General features: G+C 40.0%; 1 protein-coding gene across 1 annotated transcript in view; it reads right to left on the bottom strand.

Moving 5' to 3' along the window:
• The window catches only part of CDYL2 (chromodomain Y like 2), a gene marked incomplete at its 3' end in the record, with an annotated part of 55,133 nt that overhangs the window by 17,956 nt on the left and 12,091 nt on the right, over positions 1-25,086 (bottom strand). The window contains exon 2 of the mRNA XM_082290303.1: positions 6,384-6,978. Coding sequence (XP_082146429.1) covers positions 6,384-6,978 — 595 coding nt within the window. The remainder of the gene's footprint in view (positions 1-6,383; positions 6,979-25,086) is intronic.

The following is a 25,086-nucleotide window of genomic DNA, read 5'->3' as shown; positions in this document are numbered from 1 at the left end:
AAAGAATTTTCTTTCATCTGTGCTTTTATCTGATGTTCCACCAGTTTCAGTGAGTGGTCCCTAGTTCTGCTATCAAGGGATTTCAGGAGCAACAGTTCTGCATTTAGTATAGCTGAGGCCTTGATGATTTTGTAAACTTTGATCATGCTCCCCCCTCAGCCACCCCCTCTCCTAACTGAAGCCTCTTTTATTCCTCTTCATTTTAGCTGCCCACCCCTGCATCTTCTACATTACTCCACCAGTGCCAAAGGGTCTGAGACTGGGGCTCCATTCTACCAAGCATTGCAGAAAACTCATTAGAAAATTGTATTCTAAAAAGCTGAGGCAGACAAATAGCGGGAAAGGAAAGAGAGGAAAGATGGGACTGACCCTCAGTGCTTTGGGGGACTCGGAGCTCCACATCTCCTTCCACTGCTTCTGCCCACTGGTAGAGGACACCTCAAGCTACTGTTATTTCCAGATACATCTTTTCTGAGTGTTCCAACAGAACCAGTTTAATGGTGCAGTCCCTTTGCCACCACCCTCCACAGCAAACCCAGTACTGGTATGAGCAGCCACACCATGAATTGGCCTAGTGATCTGCTCTGGCTGAAAGCTCACCCTGCAAAACTGGTTAATTTTCAAACAGATCAGGTTCACCTTGTAGCCTCGAGTACTAAAACTGGTGCAGAGGGAGGGATGGGAATAACGATTAGGGTGTCATGGGAAGGAGAGCTGGACTGCTGCTTTTATTAGCAGTATGCATTTATGCTGAATGGAAAGGATGATGGAGCTGAGGCTTTAATTTTTCTAGGTGAAATAAGCGATGCTCCCTCACTCTCCCTGGTAAAGCAGCTTGGCATTCCTCAGTCTTCCCCATAGCCTTTAACTGCCTATTTTCTGTCTTTCTTGTGGGTAGTGGTTAATACTGTACATAAAAGCTGTGTTCTGTTGATAATTTACTAATAATTTCAGACTTCTCCAACTAAGGGAGCATCTGTAAGATATCTAAAAGCAATGAGTTTTTATCCAAACTGAGAGAGCAAGCATGTTTGCTTGTCTTTTACTGCCAGTATTCTTTCAGAATAAATAAAACAGAATAAGCTAAAAAACCAAGAGGAAGCAGTGACTAAGTCACAGAGAGTATTTAAATCAAGGACACCATGAGACTACAAAGATTTTCGTAATGGAGAAAAACAGTGGTTAGTGATACATGACAGGCAGAAGTTCTTCAGCAGATGGTACAGAAATAGAGCGATGTAGAAAAAGGAAAGAGAAAATTAAAAGGGGATGTTTTTTGATTCTGTCAAGAAACTTGACAAAACAATCACGCTCAATTACAGTATCTGGAGAGAAACAGAAATGTAATAACAGAAGACAACAAATACAATCACAAAGAACAGTATTGTTAGCTTCTGGGAGCATCAATGGATGTTCTTCACAGAGTTTTTCAATATTTTCCAATTTGCAGACCCTTAAATACCTGTCGGTAAAGATGATTCTGCTCTCCTTATGGCAGGACATATAGAAGGTAGAAGACAGTTTTTGGTATTAAAGATCTGTCCCAACTTCCACAAGGTCCCAGGCCTCCAGTGGGGTGCACTGATCATTCTGTGCACACACCTGTAGGTACACACTCATCCTTCTGGGGTAAAGAGCTTCCTGGTGGGATTTTTGTCTAGAGGTTGAAGAAACACTTGTACCCAAGTGGATTTATACACAAAACCAAACAGACTGGTGGAAATTCATTCAAGGAGTCATCAAAAGCTGGTTTTCAAATAGCTGTTATTTGTTTGAACAGAATTGGCATGGACAGACAAACAAAATAACTATTATTTGATTACTTCTAGTTTAAACATTACTATCTATATTGCTTGGTTCAATGCACTGGTGGTTAAACATTATTATAATATGAAACAATACTGGTTCAGGTTGGTGGGTTTTGGAGACCTTCAAGCATAGGCCCACACTGGTAGCAGAGCTGGGCCTACAGCTGGGTTTTCAAATTGTATGGAATTTGTGACTTTTCCAAATCGAGGCTTCATCTCAAGACAAACCTAAAATTTCTATATTTTCTGTGCAGTCTTACACTTAGCTGTGAAATGAGTCTGACATTCATTTGGGTTCCATACAGGCAATCTCAAAGCTGACATAAATGTCTGCTTCCTCAGATTCTGAACAGGGCTGCCCAGGAGCCACAGCTTCTGGGAGCCAAACCAGGTCCTCCAAGCTCCCTCTTTGTTCCACATCTAGTGCCTGCGAGCCCTGCAAGTGCTGATGGGGCATGCCAGACTTTCAACTTCCAGACTCAGTGGCAGACTGCCTGAAACCTCTGGCATAGCTAGCTGCCTCCAAGCTAAACGTGGGCATCCTGCCAAGCAGACTGCCACACTGCTCCCAGTCCCCAGGGGCACAGCCTTAGGACCTTGGCTCAGATTTGGAGAAAGTTTTGAAACCCAAAATGTTTGGAACAAAATTTCTGTTATTCAACAAATTGGACATTTTTCTCTGAAACTTTCTTCGTTTGTAATTTGTAAAATTTCAGCCTGGTTTTAGTGTGGCATTGATCCCAATTAGAGTGGGTTTCTGTGATAATAATGGGACACAGGGCAGAATCACACTGGCATCCTCTATGCGAGTGTTAATACTGAGCGAGTTAAGAAAATTGTTGGACTTGGTGAAGAGTAGTGCAAGTTTCTTCCACTTGACATTTCAGACCCCTGTATCAGAAATGTGGCTTCTCTCAAGCTTTCAGGGCAATATTAAGAAAAAACCTAGTAATTTCATTTTGACCCTTCTTCACCAGTTTGTTTTCTCTTACTCTGGCAGTCTCATCTCTCCTCTTTGTATTTTTCTCCACTCTGCATGTGCTGGGTATCACACAGCAGGACTCGAGGGATTTCTGACCTTGGCAGTGCTGCTGAGTATGGGCTTTTCAGAAAAGAACCAGGCAGAGATTTAAAGATCTCTTACTTTTGCCCACAGAATGCAAGGGGAGCAAAATACAGAACACAAGTGATGGATTTGGAGAATGCAAAAGCCATCATAAAGAACTGTTTGAAAGGAGCTGCAGAGATCAGCTCTTGGGCCAGGAGAGAACACCTGGCTGCTCAGGCAAAGAAGCTTTCCATGGAACTAGAGCTCTCTGACAGGGATTATTTAATCAGGAGTGCTGGAGGCCATTCCTTAGCTCTTGTGGGGACAAAGGAAAGGCTCATTTGACCTTACAGTTCTTTGTGACCCTTTAGCTCTTCATTAAACAAAATATTCTAGAATATGGGAATTGATGCATTTCAAAGATACATTTTGTATCAGAACTTCCCTACAAATAATGTAAAATAAATAATTTTTAAAACTTCATTAGAAACAGTAAAAAAAGACCCCAAAACTATACACATCTGTAATTAGATATGTAAGTTGTCTTAAAGAAGCAGGTAACTTTTCAGGCATTCTTACATGAGCTCAAACTCCACAAAATTCAAAAACCAAAATACACTTTTAAGTGCTTTCACTTTAAATATCATTGACATCATCAGGAGTACTAATGTATTTAAATCTGACCATGTATTTTGCTGGTTTGGGAGTTTTTAATAGTATATTTGATGCCTGGTTTGAAAGATCCCAGTAGCTATCACATATAGCCAGTAAGACTGGGCAAGGTCAGTTCTCCTTCCCAAATCAAGGAGCATTTGCCAGGTTGCCAGTAGGGTGGAAAATGGAAAGTGGGGTGATATAATTTATGTTGACTTCTGAAAAGTTTTTGGCAGGGCAATTCACCAGAAGCTGTTAAGGAAATGAGTACTATCATGGGCTATAGAAAGTAGCTAATAAAAATAAATAATTGGAACAAATGGTTACTTTTCATCATGTCAAGTTGGCTGTCCCAAGGACCTGCAGAAGGATTAGTTTATTTAATGTATGTATTAATGAACTGGGAAGAGAAATATGAGAGGAAAATTTGAAAGCAATACAAAATAAGTAGAGTGAAAACTAGGAAAGATTTTGAAGAGCTTCACTGAATCAAAAGGTGAATTGGCAACCGTAAAGCAGATTAAATGCATAGTGAAAGGGATCATACATAAAGCTGTGTTCTAAATTAACTGGAACAAGGAAGGAAAAAAAACCCAAGAGCAACTGTGGATCAGTCAATGAAAACCTTTATGCAGTGTGTAAGAGCAGAAAAAGTAATTCTCCAAAGTTCTATCATCACTGTATCAGTAAGCAGTCGGAAATCATTTGGAACAGCTCCTGCTGTTTTTAAAAGGTATTAAAACCATCCCCCCACTGCAATGGCACAAGAGGATACTCAAAACTCTCAGGAACCAGTAAAGTCTTCCATGTGGTAGGAAATCTGAAAACGGTGGGACTGCCTACTGAGTGACAGGGCACCCTCCATCCCTTCATAGAGGGATGGGAGGCTATTCAGTGACAGTAAAGGTCAACTCCCCCCCCAACAAAATCCCAAAACCTGATCAAATAAAATGTGCATCTTATTGTTAACTCCTGGAAATTACTGTCACAAAACACCATTGAGGCTGTTTCTTATGGATGGTTTATTATCCCCTACCATTTTTGGGGTTTTTGATCTGTTTTGTCTTGTTTGTGCCTGGAGTGGCTGCTGTTCCTGCCCCATCCGCCATCCTCCCTGGCTCTAGGGCTATCTCGATGAATGGGAGCCAGGCCGGGGTTTCCAGAGGGAGCTGGGGGCAGGGTGAGAGGTGGCCCCTTTCTTTCTGGTGCAGGCTGTTTGACTGTGTCTGGTATCTCTGACCAGGGATCCTGCTGTTTCTGCGCATTTTGCTTTCTTTTTTATTTTTTTTTGCTTTGACACTGTGACTGAGCTTCTTGGCTTGGCTTCTTTTGCTGCTCTGCTGTCAGGAAGCCCAAAGCCAGTGCGTGCCCGCCAGGACCCAGGAACACCCCTGTTTTCTCACCGGGGGGCTGCTCCCCCACCCTCCACACAGCCCGCCCCTGTGAGAAATCCCAGGGAGCCTCTTCCCTACTGTGTTCGGGAGCCAGGCTGCTGCTGCCCAACCCCTGACATACCACTGCCATCGCTTTGGGTTTGTGCTAGACTCTAGCTTTCACCCCCTGCCTGCCAGGAGGTCCTGCTGCTCCAGCTTGCTTCTCCTGAGGTCCCTGCTACAGCTCCTGTTGCTGTCCAGAGGGGGCACCAGGATGGGCTGCCCCTGGGGGTTCGTAAAGGAAGCCTGTTCTCCATCCCATCTGCCAGCTGTGCCACGTGCAGAGAGACGGCCGCACTCACGCCACAGCGCCCCCTGCAGCCAAGGGGGAGTCAGCGCACCTGCCCTGCCCGGCCGGGAGCCACCAGCGCCCCTGCCGGCTGCGACTGTAACTACACAAAGGGGAAAGTACCTGCAGGCAAGAGAAGACTGTTACTGGGTTTCTGGGGGGGGGGGGAAGGGGTAAGGTTCCTCAATTTCAATATCTAGCATTTATTCAATTTTTTTTGTTAATAAACAGGTTTTTTTTTTCATGTTCACCCCCCGGTATCCATTTCTCTCATTGGCAGTAGAAAAGGGAGTTATTTAAGCCCTTTCTCCGTAGTGGAAATGCTCATTCCAGGGCGTTTTCTCCTGAAATTTGTCTTGAAACCAAGACAGGCTATAAATTTGGTAGGATTAAAAACAAACAAACCAAGAAGATTGGACATATATAGATAATGAGAAGCTATTTAATTTCCATTAAGCTGAATAGTTTTTATAGAGAATATAAACCTTATTCTTTGAGAACTAAGCCAGTGAGTAACTATGAGGATTAGAGAGAAATTTCTCCTATATCTTCTTGTTCACTTCAAGACTCTTTGTACCTTCCTCTAAAGGTCTTACGACTTTCGATGTGTCCAGTCACTGTCAGAGACAAGGACCTGGCTGTTCTGAGTGTTCCTGACTATGACAAGCATTGATACTGAGAACTTGAATCTTATTCAGCCATACTTACCAGGGCACTTTAGCAAGAGTGGTATTAATTCTAAAATAATTCTGGTTTCTCTAGACCACTGCGTTTGAGCACACCTAACCGAGTAGTGATTTGTTATGTGGTGATACACAAACCCAGAGCTGCAGCCTTATACATACCTACTGTATGAATAAGTTGTCATTCCTACTCCCTGCCCTATCCTCATTTCCCATAGGGATGTACACTGCAAAGGCACATGACAGACCCCACACTGCTTCGTGTCACTCTATGGGAAAAGGAAAGAGAGAAGCCAAATGATAAAAAAAGTCTATAATATATGGAGAAAGTGTGGAATTTGTTTGTGTGCTTCTCACCATATCACTTGTGTGACAGCAATTTTTCCAAATTTTCCATTTTGGGCCGTACTTGCAGTTGCTGCAATTAACACCCCCCTCCCGCAAAGAGGAGTTGTTTAAATCACATACCAATTCCATTCACAACAGGGGAATCGCTACCGACTTCCAACACACTGGGCAAGTTTTGTTCTCCTTCGTGATCATTTAAATCCACGTTTTGCTGCTGTGAGCCATTCCCAAAATGTCTAGAATCTTTCTCATGGCTGCCATCTCCATTCTGCAGACCATTATGTGGCTTTTTCAGTGGCATGATCTGTAAACCGCTGGGAGTAGTTCGGTAAGTAACAGTTTTAGCAGCCCTGTCATTTGCAGATCCTGGCTTTGCTGCATATCCTCGTTTCTGTTTTTGATGAGATGGATTAATTCTCTTCCTTTTGTGTGTTGATCCTTTAGACTTCCCAGATTCAGAAGGTCTATGTGATATTTTCTCAACAGATGACCCTCGGCTTTCCCGCAATAATTTTGGTGCACTGGCCTGTTTCCCATGCCTGGATCGCTTTTCTCTGGTAACATGTAGTCTATTGAACTCATCAATAAATTCCTCACAATGGAGTAGGTGATGTTCAGGTTCCCACGTGTCTTCATTGCTCCCGTAGCCTTTCCACCTGATAAGATACTCCCATTTGCCCTTCTTGTTCTTCCTTTTGTCTACAATCCTCTCTACCTAAAAGGAAAAACCAAAACTGTATTAGAAAGAATGCCCATGAACAGACCTGGCAGTACAGGAGTGAAATGCAGAGCCCCAGTAGTATTTTGACAGCAAGGCCACTGCCCCTTCTGAAAACATTAAAAGAGATGTAAACACATCCTCAAATCTGATCTGGGCACTTGCAGTAGCTCCAATGTGAAGAAACAAGAGAGAGTCTGAGATCATCAATAAAAGCACAATTTCTTTGAAAATCTGGTTGCAAAATGAGACTATTACTGTTATATTCCTTAGCTATGTCTTGTTTCAAAGAGCCAAAGAAAGGTTTTTTGCTGCTTTGGTAGTTACTGATCATTCTCCTGAATCCACATGTATTATATCCCTATAAGCTTCCCCAGTCCTCTTTGTATCTTGAAACTACCTTGAACAGAGAACTGATGACGACAAATTGCAGTATTTTACAGCAAAGATCTTGTTTGCAGTAGTGTACATCCACTTTGCTGTTTCCAACTTATAAAAATTTGTGGTTTTAGGAACACAGTATTTGAGTAAATACACAAAATTTTTGAATGCACCAATTAAAAAATAAAAAAGCAAACAAAGGGTAAAAAGGCAGGGTTCTTACATGGAAGGAATGAATTTTATCAGCCTGTGCTGGAGAATGCCAGTGTAAGGAACATTTCTACAGCAAAAGCTAAGGGACTGTATTGGGACTGCACCCTGAATGTGAATTAACAGCATCATGATGCTGTGGAACCTGGATGCTGGTCAAGTCTGAGGTAGAGGGAGAATGCAGAGGAAAATCCAAACACAACTAGTGGACAGCAAGTCGGGGTTAAACTGCACCAAGTGAAATTCAGATCAAGTCATTAGGAAAAATGTTGTAATGGCAGTAGGAATTAAGTATTAGAATAATATTTGGTAATGTGTGGAAGGTAGGGAGGGTTTTTAGAACAAACAGTTTTTGTTACATATGTCTGCCATGAAAAGTCAATGCTGGAAGATCAGTTATGATAAGGAAACCTTCAAAGACTCTCCCAGGTTTTATTTTTTCATTCTTTAATTTTTATATTTTGTTTTTAATATGTGGTTTATGAAGGATAAAGATGCCACTAATGAAAAAAAAGTCATTATCATTAACCCAAAGCAGTATTGTTAATTTAGAAGAATAAATAAGTGGATAGATCATGTAATAGCTTTCACTGCTCTTCAAAGAAAAATCATCTCATGTGAAGAGCAATAGTGGAATCTGTATGGAGCATTTAACCTTGAAGAAGGGCAATTGCAGCAGTGTAAGTAATTGTTCATTTTAGGTCCCTTGTTAGAGCAAACCAATGGATTAATTCTGTCTCTTCACTGGCTGGAACTGTACATTCATAGAAATCTTGGTGGGTTCCCCAAAGGAGTTTAAATGTAATTAGCAACTAAACATTATACTTCTATCTCAGTTCATTTACATGGGAACTGTGCTAAGATGTCTCTGAGTTGTAGTGGACACCTTCCTCCATCTCCAGGGCTCCCACTGCAGCATCCCAAACAGCTCTGGTGCTCTGGTTTATCAAATATCTACACAGAACCACCTCAGAGGCAAAGCAAGGCATCCTCTTTACTCTAAATTTAGCACAGTCCCCTTCAGGATTGCTCAGAGAGGCAAAACAATTAACTGAAGCTCAGCCTGGGCAAGTTTGAGATCATTTGTCTGAAAAGAGGGAAAAGGCTTCACAAAACAAATGAACTGGCTTTTTTTTTTGTCCTCATGTGGGATGTGTGGCTTTCAGTTGTCAAACTAATAGTATACTTATTATGATCTTGTTGACTTTATAGAGAGCAGCTGTCCAAATTATCCTTGGCTTTAAAATACTTTCATGTTCCTATCACGGACTAGCCAGAAAAACTGTACATTGAACCATGGAACTCTGTGTGGGCTGCCTGTGGATTTGTTACCTTAATTACTGCAGCTTGCTATACCAAGGAGTGAAACACATATATGTATGTCCTGGGGAAAAAATTAAATTGCTTCTAAACTCGGTAGACCACAGCTATCAGTACTGGAGAGTCTGGGTTACTGCTTTTCTGTCTGTACCAGATAAACAACACATGCATTCCCCTCCCTTTTAATTCAGGACTTTGGACTTGGAACACAAACTCCATGGCAGGTTGGTGCTACTTGGGAGATACTTGTCTTTGTTTTGCAAGATTGCACCAGCTTGGTTCCCCAACTTGCTCACTGAAGGAAGAGCCACAGAGAAGATGGACAAATACCTCACCTTTTCTTGGATCACATACAAAAACCATCTCTTCACCCTCACCTTTTTTTCACTCATGCACGTATCTTTAACTACACAGATTTCTTATTTTCACATTGTTGCTCCATGTGAAGAGGTTTTGTGTAGGGCGTTTTTAATATGGAAAACACTCAAGCATTTTGGTGATGAGGCAGCCTGCATTTCAATTAAGAGGATAAAAGGAGAAAATATGAGTAGTCTTTGTTCCTGGGAAACAAAATAATGGCAATGGAGAATGTGATTAACCAGTTAAACACATCATGAAGGGAGAATAAAAGTATTTATGAAATTGGGTCAAATTTAATGAATAGTTGCTGAAAAAACATTCAGAAAACAAATATATTTGGGAAAAGCTAACCATTTCATTACAGCATTTTCAGAACAAAACTATCAATGTTCAAATTTAACTAACTGAAATAAAGAAGGACTAAATAAATTGAAGACAAAATATTTTGTTTCTGTTTAACCCTCTTTTCAGTTTATTGTTTTGTTGGGCAGAAAATGAAAATAATCTGGTTTAATCCAAAATTAGTTTGTTTTCCTTGATTTTTTTAGTTCAACCATAATACCCACTGGCTTGACTAATGATGCATAAAAAGTCTGAGTAGATATTTTCCTGTCCTCATTACTGCCTCGTTGTTCACTGAATGCATCTGAGGGTAGCATCAAACATACTTGACCTCTCAACATGGTCCCTTTTCTAGTGCAGGGCTTTAAGTTCTTCAGTAATATTTATCCCCTTCAGCGTGCCACTGGGAAGCGCTTCAGTGGAGGCATAAATATCAGGGTTTTAGCCACACCTGCTACTGTCTGTCCCATTTTCCTTCTATCCACAATCCACAGAAACAACAAACATAACTACTTTGTTTTTATAATGATGTGTATTTGTTTTAACAGGTCCTATGTAAAATAATACTCTTTCTGTATTTACTTAAGGTTGCACAAATCATATCAGTTCTCTTAATGAGAAATAATTCTGTGACAGCTAGTGATTAATAGAAACAATACTTTAAATCCTCCCCTAGAATAAGCAATACATGGTTCTGAGAATATGCAGAAAATATCTAGGGCTTCAGTGTCTGATTCTCCATTTTCCCCCTCAGTTCCATCTTTAATCAGAACTGAGTAACATGTTCCCAAAAGTGACCTTGGTAGTTACAGTTTCCAAATCCACGATTTCACTTTATTTGGTTTGGAAAATGAAGGAGTTAAATTTAATAAAAGTGCTATGACTACAAACAAACTTTGTAGAGGTATCACAGTTAAAAGATTGCTAGAAATTGGTACCATCACTTCCCTGGATTCTCTCTCTCTCTGCCCCTGCTGGCTAATTCTGGATGAACTGAGGTTCTGATATGTTACCATATAAATACATTTAAAGAGAACAAATTGAGTGAGAACATGGCATCTGTGCAAATGCATTTGCAACACAATTTTAAGCTTCCAAGTAGCCTTTAACCGAGCTCTATACACAGCCGCACAAACTAGGATGAAAATCATAAATAAAAAGCCTTTAAAAATATATCTGCATTCTAAAGTTCATGTGAAATAAAAAAAATACATCCGTGAATTACAGCACAAATATCTATAGCTTCATAAACTTAAGTGTTGTGCTTACATATGCAGAATACAACAACCCCCTCACTCTTCCTTCAAAGAAAATTCTGGGTCAAAATCATTTAACTGCACAATGTTTTTGTTTGGTTATCAAAAAAATTACATCTAGGCTAAGTTAAAAAAGGGTAATTCCTATGCAATTATTTCTACAGCTGTAACTATAACGTCAAAGCACAGCATACTCATCTCAGTTCACAGCTCTGAAGGGTAGAGATAAAAACCCTTGTGCTCCCAGAAAACACCTTCTGGGAGATGAGTACACTTCTAGAAAGGTTTGGAAGGTTGCATATCTACTTAGTGATTTCCAAAATAAATACATGTCATCTTCTCTTCTTGCCATGCACATCCATGTAAAAAATTTAAACTGTAATCGGTGGTGTTCAGATGGTCTCTGTTAGTGAACTCTTCAGAGCATCAGAGCGACTGCATGACAGACACCCGAAAAACTGCCTTTCATTGCTATGATTACAGGACTTGTACTGGTTTATGTGGGTTTTTTCATTGGAGGTCTTTGTCCCATGTTGTGCCTCAGGGTGTTGGAAGGGTATTTGAAGAAAGTGCCAAGGAAGGAAAGGCAGTAAGATTTCTGAGAGAGATAAAGGCCATCTGATTCTACATGGGTCTCTTTTAAAAATTCGGTATTGCCCTAACTTCCCCCTTTTTGTTACCTTTGCTTTGAGAAATACTGTATCTCATTAGCGGTAAATCTCGTCTTCTTGTCTTTGTAACTTATTTTTATTTCTCTTGTATTTGATTTCACAAAATCTGGTAATTGGAGAATTTGTTCCAGATGTACAAAATTATGGCAATGTATCTTCTGAAGCAGCCAGTATTCATGTTAGAAAAATAACAGTGGAATAGCTGCTGGGACTCTCTTCAGAATCTGAACCACACATTAGGTCCAGCTATGAAACCCCCTCAGTACTAAATTTGTGTTGTTAGCTGGAAGATCAAAATGAAAGTGAAAGGGCTAGATAGTCTTAAAAATGAAAGGGAAGCCATTCCTCATCTGAATTACTCACAGGCAAAACATCAAATGACATCTTCCCAGGAAAACCAGTGAACAGCCCATTAACATCAAAAGACACTGCTTTTTATTCAGCTCCTTTTTTCTCTTTTTAATTTTCTATTTTCCAAGTTTCTTAGAATTAGAAGAGGTGTTAAACTTTCTAGGCAAATCCTGGAACTTCTGCATTTTCACTGGGAAAAGCCTATCAGCCTGGTATTACAACTCCATCAGTTGTATGTGTCCTTCAACACAGACCTAGGAAGCCTTAAACAAAACAAATAAATGCTGTAAGATCTCCTGTTGCTCCCTGTCCTGCACCTTTGATCTTCCCCTCCTGAGAGGCAGTAACACTGCTGAGGCTTCCTGCTATGAGATTCCATGGTTGGGGTTTAGATGGAAAACCATCAGTGGCATTTACAGTAGTGGTGCAGCCATTAGAAGTTACTGCTCAAAGTGGTGATTTCGCATTCCTAACTTTTCTGGCACAACATTTTGTCTGCATAAGTACACTTTGTTAGTTACCTTCCCCAAGCAACATTTGTGTAAGGGGCCTTCTGGCAGAGGGAGTTTCCCTTCATTAGCAGTGGAGATCCAATGAAACCCTGGCTGAGGGCCTGAACCAACCACAGCTTCCATGAACACTCATATCTTCAGTGACCTTATGCCAGTTTTCTCAGAAGTCCCACCTTTCTGTGAAATTCAGTCTCATAGAAACTGGAATTCTGGTCAGGTTTCTCAGTTGTTCCTTTCTGACTCTCCAAACCTGTCCTGGTGCTGCATCTCCAGTCCCACACTGGGGCCCTGGTTCTCCCTTGGTCCCATCTGTCCCTGCTGCTGACTCTACTAACAGGACCTATTTTCATAACCCTGTCCTCTCTTGTTTTGTTTCCAAAAGCTTTTTCCTGGTCAGAACTTAAGAGTGCTCAAATCTGTTATGCTGTTAAATGCTTAAGTCTGTTAAAGCCATTTCCCTCTCCCGCTATACATTTAAGGATGTAATGTACATCACCTTCTTTTCATAGGATTGAAGTGTATGTGTATCAACTATACCTGTGGTGGAAGTGCCACATTCATTGTGGGTTTTGGAGCAAACAGGAGTAAGACTATACACATTAATCTTGCAGCGGAGGGAGGGTGTTTTTGTACAAGCTGATAGTGTCCCCTAGAACAGGAAACTTGACAGATGAGACAGGGATCAGGAAAAGACTTTTTGGTCAACCTGTGTAGTCCCTGTCATTGTAGGCAATTACATCATACAAACCCTTTCATATTGAACATGTTCATGATACAGAACGTATTTCTGTCCAGGGTTATTGCTCATAGGTTGCACAGCAAACAGCTGTTCCTTCCTAAATGCATTAATTTTGTTAAAAATGTTTTAGGCTTTCATTTGGAAAGTGAGAGTTTTCAAAGTTGCAAGAAAAGTGCATGAAAAAGTCCTTTATAGCAGCAGGTTAAGGTAATCTCGAGAATATTCTTTATATGGAGGAAGAGCAGGAATTTTTCCTTTGCAATCCAAGAGTGCATCCATGTCATAAAAAACTGTTATGCAATGTGGGAGAGACTTCTTTAGATCTCTTCCTCCATAAATGGTTCAAATCCCTTTGACTTACAGACATTAATCATCACCTACAACATACTTGGAAATCCAAAGAACATGGGGTTTTCTGTTTATTTTAAAGCACAGTGACATATTTTATTTATCAAATCCCTGTTTTCTTTTGTACAATAAATCAGTTCATTATTGTATTTCAGTATTAATAGTTGAAAAGAAAGCAAGAAGCAGGACATTCAAAATTCCTGGTGTCCTTTATGCTAAAAAATGGTCGGTTCTGAACACAGCCACAACAATGAGTTGCTGGCACAACTCATTTCTCCAAAATTCAATGGGATTTTACAGTTTTCTACCATCCGAGAATGTGTGTGTGGGAAATGTGTGTGTTTATAAGCAAAGAAGGGTTCAGCACAACCTAGTATGGTTCTGATTCTGCCTGTACTTCCTTTACAATACTACAAGTCAGCACAGTTATTCCCTATTAACTTACATGCAAGTAAAATCTGAGTAGGAATCCATGGGATTTAAACCATGAGCTTTTTGGCTTTTAGTTTAAAAGCAGTTTATAGGAATAGGAGAAGAACTTGAAGAGATTTCTAAGCAAAGCAGTGTTTATATGAACAAGTCACAGTTCTCTCAATAGAACTGTCTGGAATTTGTTAAAAATACTCATGTTTCCAAACAGATTTTGAAATGTATAAGTAATAGTTAAAAAATAAAAACATGACTATCACTAAAGGTGCTCTTCAACATTAAAGCAACTCCAGAAATGCAGGAAGCAATAATTAATTTACACAAAAACTTAACTTGAAATCATTAGAAAAAAAATTAATGCTGTTTTTTTATATTAATTGGCAGATTTTTCTCCTCTACCTTGTTCAGTTATGGCTTTTTTTGGTGCTTTTTTGTACAGTTTACCCAGTATTTTTCTTCACTATATGGGCTTCGTTCAGATTCAGCTCAAGGCCAGGACTTCAGTTCAACACTTCTACATCCATCCCAAAGCTTAGTCAGAAGTGAAGATTTCACATTAAAAAAATACAAAGGTTTAGCTATAATACAGCATAAACAAATATTTGAACTATTTGCTGTACTACCACTCAGTGAGTCACTGCTTTACAAATGCTACTGGTACGACTGTCATAAAACAAACCACATGTTCTTGTGGGATAGGTAGAAAAATATTTTCTTAGACCTTTTACAGCAAAGTGGTAAACTTGAGCACAGGGATGTGAAAGCCTTGGTTTTGGGGAGCCCTTCATCACTAGATGTGTCCATAGGTGCTGAGGATTTGGGATTTCAGATGTTCAGAGAGGCTTTACCAGCTGAGGAGGGAAGCTTGCTGGCTCTGCAAAGGTGATATGGCAAGGAGGAGATGAGGGACAAGAGGGGGCTACAAGGGGACACTGGTCAGTCCAAGTGGCCATTGTATTAAAGGGCTTGAAGTGGATTTTACAGCAATGTCTAAGGCAGGATAAGGCAACAGTTTTGCAGAGATTTTGAAGGATTGAAATGACAGCTTGGTACAAATGAAGGCTCTGGGTTGGAAAACAAGACAAATGGACAAATAGATGTAGTTACTCCAAGATCTGGGATATGAAACAGCCGTTTTTGTGTAAAGAATCTCCCGTGGCAGTATGTGTTTTGTAGCTGTAGCACACAGGGAGATATAACTATTTTTTAAATGATTGTCATGGCTTAGAAATTATATTCTCCAATTTCGTACTCACACTAAAACCACCCTCTGCTCCCCCTCCCCCTCCAATTGGAGGCACAAGAGGAAAAGACCATGGGTTGAGATACAAACAATTTACTGGAAACAGCAATGAGATGAGAAAAATTAATAGTAACAGCAACAAGAGGTATAAGAAAATATATAATTCACACAGAAAAACTCCCTGTAAATAAACAATACCAGACAGCTTCCTCTGCCACATTTTCTTGACTGGAAGAAGCCCCTTCCTCCTGGAAGAGAGTCCCCTTCCCTGCCCCTAGCAACGATGATGTGAGGTGGCATAGAACAACATCAGGGTCCTGGCCATGCCTCTCCTGGCTCCTGCAAAAAATTCATCCTGTCCTGGCCACAACCAGGACAACAATAATACATATCTGACAAAGAAGCAAATCAAAAATAATCCCAGATGACGGGCCTGAACGTGAAGGAGTACAGTAATCTCTCCCCATCACTAACACAGAAGGGAGAAGAAAATGCAGAACCTTGTCCACGTTATATGAGTGACTGGACAGGGATAAGGTGATATGAGAAGGCTAAATCATATATCCCCTTCATACTTTCTATCCAGACTAGAAAAGAGGGCAACTGGTTTGGAACATCCATACAGCAAAAGTAGTAACAGTCAAATTTGTGAATAATGCCACGCAGGGATAGATTTTAAAGGGAAGGGGCTAAAAATAGATGACTTTGTACAATACAGAGGGTGGAGGGGTGATCCTTTGAGTGAAAAGCTGAAGTAGCAGTTTGTAAAGTGTACAATAATAAGAGAAGAAAACTCATGAAACACAAAGCTTTCTTTCAGAATTCAGTAGAATTCTTCATTTTCTTGGTTACACAAATGAAGTTAATGTGGTGGCAGAATACAGGAAGGTGCCAAAAAGAAAGGTAGAGCAGAAAAGGGAATAAAGAAACATGCTTTAGGCAACTATAATGGCATGACAGGAGCAAAGAATATTACAACTAAGTATCCAGGATACCAGAGCAACATCACAGAAAAATGGCACAGAAAATTTCAAAAATTATCTGTGAAGGAGTAATTGTCAAAAAGGAAGAATAATACATCATTATACCCTCAGAAATAGCATTCAGATGAGCAGGGTCAGTAGGCCAAGTTTTGGCCTCAATTATTGCATTGGTTTTCACTGCAGATTTAATTTGTGTTTGAGATTTGAATTCTGCCCAGTGCAAAACCAACTTCCTACTGGTGCTTGGAAGGAACAAACTATCTTATGGACAGCAGTAAAGGCAGTTATGAAAGCTGCCAATGTTCATCAGACAGCTGCATCTTAAATTATCTTAGAGTGCAGCTAATGAGAAACCTGCATTTAAAACATGGGGACAGTGCTTTAAACACAGAGATGCAGGGTGTGAAAGCATATCCATTGATTTAACACAAGTGTGCTTTGGAGCAATTAGCTGCGCTCTGAGGCGGCCGTTTGCTGCCAGGGTGGGTGAAAGGCACTGACACATCTGTGCTTGTCCCAGGGTCTGCAGTGAGTCAGGCTGACCACACCACACTGTGTGGCATGCTCTGGCCACATGCTGCCCTGAAACTCCTCTGGCATTGCAGAGTCCCTGGGAGCTGCCATCACTGATGGTGCTGCCGAGGAGACAACCACAGGTTACCCTCCTGCTGTCCTCAGACCCCACATCTCTTGAAAGCTTCCTTTGGTAACAGATGAGCACCCTTCCTTGATCTCAGCAAGTCCTCTGTCAGCCCTGGTAATTCACTCAAGCCAAGGACTTGTTAACTGATGAGTGCTGAGTTCTTTCAGATGATCATGATTCCTGGTGATAAGGTTTCAGCCAAGTGTTGGCAGCACTTCCAGCCATAGGGGTTGCTATAAACTGGAATCCATTACTCCTTTCAGGAAGGTCCTCAGGAGCAACACTGGGGTTTCTCTGGTGGAGAGGTACAGACCTTGCCATACTGCTCCAAACATGTACCAGATGACTCCAAGTGTTCCTGTGGAGGCATGTGCACATCTCCATGCTGCAGCTACCTTCTGACTCTGTTCAGAGATGGTGCAGACCCATCAAGTGTCAGGGTGAGACTGGAACTCCGATGAAGCTGAGGAACCATTTAGAAATGTCTGTGCTTGAAGCAGTATTGAATATGTAAGTAGTGAATATATTACTGAGGAAATTTTCCACGTATTTGTTAGTCAGATTCCTAACTTGGCGGTTGTGTGAATACCTCAGCTGCTCCTGGATGCATTTGCAGCAATGATGTGGCAAAGGGCTTTGTTCCATGTCCCTCCATAGAATAGGGCAATTACAGAATTATATTTTTATAAATGTAGGTTTTTCTGAGATTTATTCCCTACATTTGTCTCACTGGGACTGGGCTAGTGTATGTTCTTTCCGTGGCACTATGCCAGTCACAAACTGGAGCTGGGGAAGGCTGCAGCTGTCTGCTTGTTATTAATTGAGGGTTAGTGCAGAGACCAATGCACATTGGTGCTCCAACACCCAAACTGTTTTCCAGATACTTCATGAATGGAAGCTTAAATTCCCACTTTAGTACAGCAAACATTTAATACTAAGATCCCACTTGCAAATGGTTTATGAGCTTACAAAAGGGAGTTTTAACTTCTAGGACTCTTATGAAGCACAGCTAATTAATCTGATTCTAATGAGTCAATAATAATCTTCTGCTGTCCTCACTGTCATGCCCAGCACAAACCATATAAGTGGTCAAATACTGGGACAGATGTCCAGAGAGGCTGTGGAATATCCACCCTTAGAGATACTCAGAACCTGACTGAGCATGACCCTGAGTAACCTAATTAAGTTGGTGCTGCCTTAAGCAAGAAGTTGGATCAGATGATCTCCAAAGTCCCTTCCAACCTAAATTCCTATGGTTCTATAATACATTTTGCCTAAAATATTTGCTAATAATTTAATAATTCTTCATTTATTCTTTTCCACTTGGAAAAGCATCTCCATTTGGAAAACTGAGTTCTGTGCAATCTGTGGAAGTGTGTATGTGTGAATTGACTCAATTAATCTGGGTTTAGATTCACCAGGCAGCTGGAAGGGAGCTTCACACAAGCAGCTCTGAACTTCCAACTTTCTTTGACCTGGTACCATCAGGGTTGTTGGCCTTCAGTCATACAGCAAGAGCCATCCACTCTTTGAGATGTACAAAGGAAAGATGGGTTGGAAGACAAAGGTCAGCTGCTCACAAGGTTAAAAAGATTTTCTTAGGTCATTAAGTGGATGTTTTTTAATACTGAGATACATTGTGAAGTCATTCCTCAGTGCCTTTTCAGTGTTTGAATGAACATTCAGTATTCATGGTATAAGCAGAACAAGGAATGTGCTAAGCTGGGGTGTGAACATACAACATGCTCCATGGCAACAGCTGTATATTTGCTTTTCATCCAATATGATGGAATTAAAGACAGGGATAAGAGGGATAAGTTGCCAAACCTTTACCACAAAGGTAAGAGGAAATATGCAAATCGAAGTATTTTTGTGTTTCCTGTACCTGTCCTGGAGGTTTGTGCTGAGGTAGTAACAGAGTGTTGTGCAGGATAGGACGCTTAGATGGGGCTTCAAGGTCAGAGTTTGTGTTTCTACTCCTTGTCACCATCTCAACTGTTCTCTTTGTTTTTATGTGCCTCATCCAAAAAGAACACCCACTCTATGAAGTGATTTCAGACCTGGTGTTGAAAATGGGAAAGGTGCACTGAAATAATTTGTATGTAGAGCAGTGTACAAAATGAAAATTTTAGTGAAGCAGATCTGTTTTGAAGCCTAGTGAGAAATAAAAAATGGGAAAAAATACCAAGATTAACTTGTGCTGTATATGTGCATTTTGTACTGGTGCCCTTTGCATCTCACATTTGGGAGCAGATTATGCAGTATAATGGCCTGACAAGACCAAAAGGTTCCTGGCATATTTGGGAGGGGTAAGAAATTCACAAGATAAATACATGGGAAAAGGACTACATGTGGATTATACGGCTCTGGAATAACATATGGAATTTCTGATCACACTTCAACCATTGTTTCTCTCCAAAGAAAGTTGTGTACAAAGGCATACATAGAAAGACTATCACAGAAATAAACAATAACACCCACAATGGAGAGGTGCTATATTCTTAGTACTTCAGCAGAAATACTGATAAATACTGGGAAAAGTTTTACTTTTATTATGCTTTCAGCTGTAGTCCAATGAAGGAACATAAACCTCCTCCTTTTAGAATATTTTTAGGGCTAATAACTAATATAAGGTATCTAGAATAACTAAACTTTTCTTCTAGATAATAAGAAAGTATTTTATGTTTTGAAGATTTCAAGATGATGTGCACACGTTTAAATTTTTTATTTTAATTCCAAGGAAACAAGAAACTTTTGTGGTCATGCAAGAAGGATTTATACAAACCAAGTTTGTCTTTAGATAATCAGAGGATTTCCCTAGAGAGTGTGTATTTTCCCAATTACCACTCTGAAATGTTATTTTCATAGTTACAAAGCACCATGTAAACCTACCCTACTACAGGGATACTAATGATCATTGCTATTATTTAGCAGCATTAGAGATGGAGCTTAGAGCAGTGAGCATTTTAATACATAGTGTGCCATAACGTTTGACTTGTTCTTGAAATTAAATGGTCAGAATATGTTAATCACAAAATCTAGTACAGAGTGTCTGTCAGAAAAGTGCTAATGATTGCCTAGTGCCCCAAAGTCAGAGATGTTAGTTTTGCTGTGCAGAAATTCAGTGTTATTCTGGAAAAGACCTTGCCCTTGGCTGCTGTCACATGGACTGTGCAGTACAGGGCAAAGGCAGCACAGGCAGCACCGTATGCTCCAGGATCTTTACAGTTCTTGCCTTGCTGATTCCATTAATGCAACAATCATAAATAGTTAGTGCAGGTTTTAAAAGGCAAGTTTGCACCTGTGAATTACTTCTAGAGGTAACCAGAGATATTTTACGACAAGAGTAAGGATAAATACTGGTTAGATGACTCTGGGGAAAAATGGATGGAATAGTCTCCAGTTTCTCTCTAAATGGCTGGAAAGAGTCTTCCAAAGGTGGCAGTAAGGGAGGAAAAAGTGTCTGAATCACCTGTACACCTCCTATATTTTGTTGGAAACGTTCCTTACTCAAGTGAGCACTCTGGGATGTTTAATAAATTCCTCTGATGGCCATAGAATATCAAATAATTTTTATTCAAGATAATCAGAATGTCTGAAATCTTTCTACGTTCAGTTTTTTGATGATGTACTAGCTCATTTTTTATACTTTTCATAATACCATACATATCAAAATGGACAGTCCTGTCCAAGTTAATCAATAAGCCACTTCAATTTTTTGTAAGGGTCAGAAGTACAATTTATCTTCAACAAAAAAAATCTATTTGGCCTCAAATTTTTTTAATGGCATTTTAAAAAATATGATTAAAAAATGAGATATTTAAGGAGTAAAGATATTTTTCAAGCTCTCTTTACCCCAGAATCTGCATTTTATGATTTTGGTTCTTTCCCTTTTCTAGTGCCCATCCAGTCACAGACTCATAAGTCAGCGACATTAAATCTAATTATGTAAGTAATTGTGGGCATTGTTCAATGAAGGGCATCCATTCATAATCTAACTATGCTGTGTGTACAGTGAAAAAAAAAGTATAATTCTAAAAAATTAGAGTCTGAAATCACTTGTTATTTGAAACAGCATGAAGTGCTGGAAGTTTCCGCTCCATTAGAGCGATCTGCACTTTATTCACACACTAGAACTCATTCTCCAACAGCTGGTCACCATGCCTTTCTTAAAACTATAGATTTTTAACCACTGTTTAACATAAAAGCTAATAATATCCTGTTCATTAAATGATCTAAAAATAATGGTGAGACAGACTCTGCATATTTGAGCTTGAGATTTCTAGCATTTTAGGTGTTTAGTGTATAGTATAATCTAAAATGAAAACCACAAAACTATTAAAATAATAGTGACCTTCTGGAGTAGATGACAAATGATATCACAAATTTTTTTTCAATGTCACCAAAGTTTTCCTTTTTTGACAAATGTTTATTCTGTGGCTATAAATCTTTGGGGATGTAGTGTCTCGATAACACTAAAAACCCAAGTAAACATAGATTAAAACTCAAATACAGATCTAGAATAAATTTTGCATACCTGGGCACCAAAGAAGTCCCAGAGCCACTCTGTTAAGAGGAACCCATGGTCCTTTTCAGTATGAGGGCCCAGATTTGCTTATTTGTGTGCCATGACATTATTTACAGGCTCACAGTCACAGATTTGAAGGCCAAAAGGGACAATTGTACCCACTGAACCCATCTTGGGTTGCACAGGAACATTCTTCATCCATGTTCTGCATGAGGTCCCAAATTCTGATTTACTTAAACCATGATATTACAACATCATCATGTCTTAATTTGAAGTGATTCACAGAAAGTACACCATTGCTGGTAGTGAATCAAAGTCCCATAAATAAATGCTATCACCTTAATGTTAAAAGGTTTGTCTCAACTCTAATTTTGAAGGGCAAACTTCCAGCCACTGGCACTTTTTATATCTCTTAGTTAATTTAATTTTCCAAACATTAAATCCTGCAAAGTGGTTTGCAACTTACTGACCAGATGGTCTACGTGTTTCTTTACATTTTGTAAAATTTGGGAGCGAACGTGATGGCTCTGTCTAAAATTTTGTAGCTGCTTTAGAGTCATATTCTAAAACTTCATCCCAAAGGTTAGGGTTCATCACTTGTGTTTAAAGCTCAAATTCATATTATTTTGTGTAATATTGGGGGAGAGCACTTTTATGAAGTGTGGGACTATAATAACTGCATTCACCAGATCAATATAAGTAACTTCTTTTCTTTGTTTTATTGCTTAGAAAAACAATGCACCTCCTCTTAAAACAGCACAATTTTGACTAACAAAAATGGACAAATTAAATGCAAGGAAAACGTGCTGAGTTCTGTGCTCCAGTTTTACTTCTGCTATGCAAAAAGTTTATTACTTATTGTCTTAAATCTGTACCCATGTGCTCAGTCACATGGCCAAAGAGATGTTTTCACTGTGCTATATGGGATCACTGGAAACAACTATATAATTGCCCACATCTGTCTACAAACTGCTTTACATCTGCATAGATCTGCACTCTGTTGGAAACAGGACAACAACAGCCTTGCTCGTTTGCAAAAAGTTCAAGTGCTAAATATGTATTCCAATTTATTTAGTTATAATACTACCTAAGTGAGAAAGCTTAAAAAGAAGTCATCTATGAAAGATGCAGATCTATAAAAATTAAAATGTTTACCTTAAAAAAATTTTTTTTCAGTGTTTGGGTTTTTAAAACCCTATGCCATGAATTCAAAAACACCAATTAAACAAATTGAAACACAACACTCTAAGAGTGTTCTGAAAGCAGACACACGAAACATTAATAGAGTGTAAGGAGTTAAATAATTTGAGTTAGTGTCTCATATATGTGTTTTACCATAGTAAAGTACACTCGCAATTTTTATCCAAAGAATAAGTGTCTTTTGGATATATGTGCCCAAAAATAAGAAAGGGGTTGGTTTTGCTGACCTGACAGACCATTCACTAGGCACAAGTGATTCACCATCAGCTGCATTTGGGAAATGAAGATGTAACAGTGTTTTCTTCTCAATCTCAAACTGACTAAATAGTTTGCTGAGCCTGTTGGGGTATGTAAAAGAACTGCTGTCACTTTAGAGCAGACAGTGAACCAAAAATTACCTGATTTTCTCAAATGAAATTCATGACTAGTGAATCAATTTCCACAGAAATAACCCAGTTCTGCATCATCAGGGAACTCCACGGGGTAAATTCAGTGAGTGTTTGCATTAGTGGCACATGAACTCCCTGGTCCAGGGGAGCCAAGTGTGAGGGAGATACATAAGTGACACTTCCCTGTCCTTGCAGCACTTTTGTAGCCTACATGACGTTCAAAAATACTAAACTGAGTTTAGTTTTGAGGCCAAGTTCTCTGTGGAGTCAGCTGTGGACAGCCTGTCTTATTCTCCAGGCTTTCCTGTGCATGGAAGCAGTAGAGAGAGGCAGTGAGATGCCAGAGAGCTGGACATGGGCAGGGCTGCCAGGTGACTTCCCAAAGACAAGGCCAGCAACATCCAGGGAAATGCCACTGGCAGGACAAAGGGAAGGGATGGGAAGAGCAGGGGGCAGGGATGAATGAAGAAGAAGTTCCTTGTAGAGCTTTCAGAATAGAACAAGTGGTTTGGGATTAGGAATGCTCTTGAAATGGCTGTGTGTATTGCCCAAATTGTACATCCCTGCTGGTGAAGCGACTGCCGTATCCATATACCACATGGGAGAGTTACTGCTTCTTTGAGCTACACTCACACAAAAATGAGCAGCACACATCTACCAAAAGGAAGGATGCAGCAATCCTGTTCTGTTCTAGGATGCCATCCTTTTCCTGGAAGAGAGACACAACCTTTTGCACCAGGAGCATTCTGGAAAATTGAGAATATTTTCACATAAGGGCCAAACCCTCAGGTATCTTTTGGTTTTAGATACCTGAAAAACTTTTCACTGGCATGTTGGACATTTCCCTAATCATCTGAATCAAAAGATGTAGATTTAGTACTAGTAGAAGTCACAACATTACACCACTGGCAGATTCTGATAAGTTATTCAAACAGTGCTATACTCGTAGCTTTGCACAACCAAAGCTCTCCAGCACTGCAACAACCAAGGTCAACTTGGTTGGTTGAAGTCCTGTTTTTAAAGTTACTTTTATAAAAATACTTAGCCCTAGGGCTTTTAATTTTCTTAGTATATCTACCATATTTCTCAGCATTTCGTATTAAAGCACACTGAAATAATTTTATAAAAGCAATTTTTTAGTTTGACTGTTCCAGAGTAGACTGTCCAAGGATAGATAACTTACAATACACATCCATTAATAAAATTGTAACATAGCCAGAAAACAGCTGTGATAGTACTTTTAAAAAAAATTGTACCAGTTCATCACCCTGCTTTGCCAAAAGTGAGATAAATGCTGCTGCAATGAATTTTTCCCTTTGCAGGTCAGTGTCCATACTGTAGATGGAATGAATCCTTGCCATTCATGCTTTACAAGAACAATATTAACATTCATAAACGTTTCAGCTTTAATCATGTGATGAGTTTGGTTAACAAAATTCCAACTCCTTGTCTTCTGTGGGTACCTCTTTCACAAAGCAAATAATTTTGTTTCTACATGAGTGTGGACCTCCTGGACTTCAGTGTCTGTGACCACGGTGAGCCATGGCAGTGGAAGCCCTTTGCAGTACAATGTCTGATCAACTCGATGCTGAGAACAGCTGCTAAAGCGGGTGAGCTACTTACACTGGGGTTGCTGATGTTGCTGAAATTGGTGCAGCATAGAACTGGTGCAGTTTTTCAGAGCTCTGCAGTGTACAAGGCTCAAAGGTCAGACTGAGAGCGCTGGTTTGCAGGACTGAGAACTCCAAAGAAACTTTCAGTCCCGTATAGGATTTATTAAGCTCATTAAAATAACACCCAGTCCTAAATGAGCCACAGCTTTACTTACTCTCTGTTGTGGCTCTTGAAACTCAGAGTGTGATTCCCTCACACAATAGCAGTGAGAAGCCACAGATCGAAAGCAGCTGCCACCATGTTTGCAGAGGGGAACGTGCTCTGAGCAGTCGGCAGTTTCTGTCCCAGAAGTGCTGCAGCTACTGGCTTACCCCGTACAGAGATGTCTCTGTTTGAGTCACAGGTTCAAGTAACCTTCTCAGAAATGGAGCTACAGACTAGTCACTTCAAAAGAAAAAAAAGAGCCTCAAAACTGACTGTAAACCAGCCTTGGTTCATCCTCTGTCTCCCTCAGTTAGGCTGTATCTGTCTCTGCAAAGCCGTATTGCACTACCATATAATCAGAGGAGGAATGAAAAGGTAGGTC

This window comes from Coloeus monedula, assembly GCF_965178545.1.
Source record: "Coloeus monedula genome assembly, chromosome: 13".
Taxonomy (NCBI): domain Eukaryota; kingdom Metazoa; phylum Chordata; class Aves; order Passeriformes; family Corvidae; genus Coloeus; species Coloeus monedula.
The sequence above is the reverse complement of the archived record's forward strand: the minus strand, read 5'-3'. Positions and strand labels throughout refer to the sequence as shown.